At 41.1% G+C, this 3,630-nt stretch overlaps 1 protein-coding gene across 3 annotated transcripts in view; it reads right to left on the bottom strand.

The window, feature by feature from the left end:
* Positions 1 to 3,630, bottom strand: part of Baz1b (bromodomain adjacent to zinc finger domain 1B) — a 65,145-nt gene that overhangs the window by 18,704 nt on the left and 42,811 nt on the right. For all 3 annotated transcript variants that reach the window (XM_021162486.1, XM_021162487.2, XM_029477264.1), the window contains exon 10: positions 874 to 976. In XM_021162486.1, coding sequence (XP_021018145.1) covers positions 874 to 976 — 103 coding nt within the window. The remainder of the gene's footprint in view (positions 1 to 873; positions 977 to 3,630) is intronic.

Raw genomic sequence — 3,630 nt, 5'->3', positions numbered from 1 at the left:
CCAGCCTGGTCTACAAAGTGAGTGCCAGGACAGCCAGGGCTATACAGAGAAACCCTGTCTCGAAAAACCAAAAAAAAAAAAAAAAAAAAAAGAATTGGGGATAAATCCAATTATAATATACAAAATTAGACTATCAAGAGGTGTGATGGCTAATCTAGGTTGTCAATTGGATACAACTATTACTAAGAGGTACCCTCAATCTGAGGGATGACTTTCATCAGACAGGCCTGCGGGGCATTTCTTGATTGCTTTCATACCGTGGGCAGTACCATCCCTATGCAGACAGAAAGAAAGGCAGCAACTAAAAGTGAGCCCGGGAGCAAGCCAGTAAAGACCAGTCTGTGACTCCTGCCATGAACTCCTTCCTGCCCTGCCCGGCTCCTCTGGAGAACNGATTGTAACCTATAAGTTAAAATAACCACTTTTCTCTCCAAATGTTTTAGGCCACAGTGTTTATCACAGCAACAGAAACTAAAGTAGAACAAGCAGGGGAAAATCAAATCCTGAACTTTGAGAAAAATAGCTGGTTACCAAAAGATCACATCTGGTTTTTTAACAGTGAGGGTTTTGGTTTTCTTTCCTTTGAGACAGGGTATTATGTGGCCCAGGTTGGTGTGTCCTGCTTCTATCTCGTGAGAGCNGGGATTACAGGAATGCACTACCACAGACAGCTTAGGAGCTGCTGGAGATGCAACTCAGGTCTACTCATGGTAGTAAAGCATTCTACCACCTGAGCCACACCCCTTACCCAACAGTAAGCTTTGATATGCAAAAATGAGCAACATAAAATATCTTTACTATTACTGTGTTAAGTATTTCTTCCTTAACATTGGAAAGGAATAAGAATGAGCAAGCTCCCAGGTGCTGTGTTACCATAAGTTCTGTCCTTGCTTGGGCACAGTGGTCTCCACAGCCTCTAGTGCTGGTCCATGGTGCGCATTCACACTCGCATTCTTGCCTAGGTTTGCTTTCTTACCTAAGAGAAATGCAAATGCTAAGTTTAATACATTAAACAACCAACTCCTTGTTCAGAAAACCTAAATAGACTCCATGCCCAGACCAACAATATACAGATGCTGCTGTCAATTAAACACAGAATACATTTATAATTACTAAACTGTTGAATTTTAATAAAATTTAAGAAATCTCTAAACAACTATTCCCAGATTTACACATATGTATAATTTATTAAGACCATTACATAATACAGTTATATTTTTAAAAAAAGAAATTGCAGCCGGGCGTGGTGGTGCATGCCTTTAATCCCAGCACTCGGGAGGTAGAGGCAGGCGGATTTCTGAGTTCGAGGCCAGCCTGGTCTACAAAGTGAGTTCAAGGAGAAACCCTGTCTCGAAAAAAACAAAAAAAAACAAAAAAAAAGAAAACAGCTAAGTGACTGCACTGAACATATTTTATATAACCAAAAGTAGTAAAGACCTTCTCAAAATCTAGCTCTGCCTAAAAGCAGAATTGTACATACATTAAAAGCTACTTTTAATTTTTTCCAATGGATAAAATTTACTTAATAAATTTATGCATCTTAATTTTATTTTACACATACTTTGCAAAGTGTAATCACCAAATTCAAAATACTTCATATTCCCAGATTTATTGAGAAGCTTTGGCAACATAAGCTGTATTGCACGGCAGGCGTGTGGTGCATGCCTGTGATCCTAGTACCTTGGGAAGCGAAAGCAGGAAGATTAGAGTGAGCGCAAAGTCAGCCTGGGCTACACAGTGAGTTCCAGGCTCACCTGAACTACAGTGGAGGACTTTGTGTCTCAAGAATTGGGGATAAGGCCGGGCAGTGGTGGCGCACACCTTTAATCCCAGCACTCGGGAGGCAGAGGCAGGCGGATTTCTGAGTTCGAGGCCAGCCTGGTCTACAAAGTGAGTGCCAGGANCAGGGTTTCTCTGTATAGCCCTGGCTGTCCTGGCACTCACTTTGTAGACCAGGCTGGCCTCGAACTCAGAAATCCGCCTGCCTCTGCCTCCGGAGTGCTGGGATTAAAGGCGTGCGCCACCACGCCCGGCTACTTTAAAATTTTTTGATGGATATATCAAACACAACCCTGTTGTAAGTTGAGAACTTCTATATGTATTCTCTACCGTTCAACAGCTACACAGCTCAAGCCTTAAGCACACTAATCTTTCAGGACATGGTAGTGCACACCATCCATCCCAGCATCTGGGAGGCAGAGGCAGGAAGATCTCTGTGCACTCTAGGCCAGCAACTTCTAGACTATATTTAAGACCCAGACTCAAAATAAATAATCAACCAACTTCAAATCAATCTAAAAATCCACTAGAGGTCAGAGAAATGGCCCAGCAGGTAAAGGTGCCTGCCCCCAGACCTGCAGACCTGAGTTCAATCCCCTGGACCAACACAGGGGAGAGAACCAATCCTACAAGGTGTCCTTTGACGTCTACATGCATGCACCCATACATATACACAAACATATCAATATCATATAGAAAAAAATCCCCAGATAGGCAGTGGTCATTAATCCCTGAACTCAGGAGGCAGAGGAAGGCAGATTTCTGAGTTTGAGGCCAACCTGGTCTACATAGTGAGTTCCAGGACAACTAGGGCTACATGAAGAAACTCTGTTTCAAAACACCCAAAAGAAAAAAAGGGGGTGGGGCAACAAAANAAAACAAATCTCCACTAGGATGCTCTAGATAAGCTTTTGAGAAGTCCTACATTCCGTTGGAATCACTTCTAAATCTGAAGAGCCTGACTCTGCAGTCAACTCTTCTCTAGTTCAACTGCATTAGGTAGGCCCTCTTGTATCTGTAAAGTATACCAAATCCAGAATTTGCTGCAAGGTAATATAATCTACACTTAAAATAACTTACGATGAAGAAGCCTTAAAGTTTTCAGATGTATAAAAGAACTTAGTGGTTTTATTATTAATAATGCTACATTAAGTTTGTTATTAGGAGTATCTCCAAAATCAAGCACTACTTTAAAACAAAAATAAAAATACATTCCTAGAGAAATACAATTCTTGAGAAGCAATCTTTATCAGGTTATTATAACCCAATGGTTCTTAATAGGGACTGTGCCAGAGGACATGGTCAGGGTTTAGAGACATTTGGACATGCCTACTGACATCTAGTGGGCAGAGGATGTGGTGCTACTAAATATCCTGTTAGTGCGAGCACCCACGAGACATTGTCTAACTACAAATAAACTACCTAACCCAAGCATCTGATCTGAAAGTTTTCTTTTGTTCTTGGATATATCCAACACATATACACACAGCTGAAAAAAGAGTCTATCTATCCAGAAAAGGACACTCGCATTTATCTTTTCAATTAAGATACCTCATAACCAACATTCAGATGAAAAATGTTATCAGTGACTCTTTATAACTCTTTTAAATCACCTATTTATGTTTTTATTGTTTAGAAACAGGGTGTCTCACAACTGCCTGGGCCTCTGAGGACACCAGGCCTGTACACATGTGGTGCACAGACACACAAGTAAAGAAGACACAAACATTAGAAATTAAAATCCATGTCTACCCGTCAATTAAAAAAAATGTATTTCTATTTCAAGAAAAGAATAAAAATCAGGGGGCTGGTGAGATGGCTCAGTGGGTAAGAGCACCCGACTGCTCTTCC

The sequence above is a fragment of the Mus caroli genome, chromosome 5, assembly GCF_900094665.2.
Source record: "Mus caroli chromosome 5, CAROLI_EIJ_v1.1, whole genome shotgun sequence".
NCBI lineage: Eukaryota > Metazoa > Chordata > Mammalia > Rodentia > Muridae > Mus > Mus caroli.
Note: the sequence above shows the minus strand (reverse complement) of the source record. Positions and strands in the feature narration are given on the sequence as shown.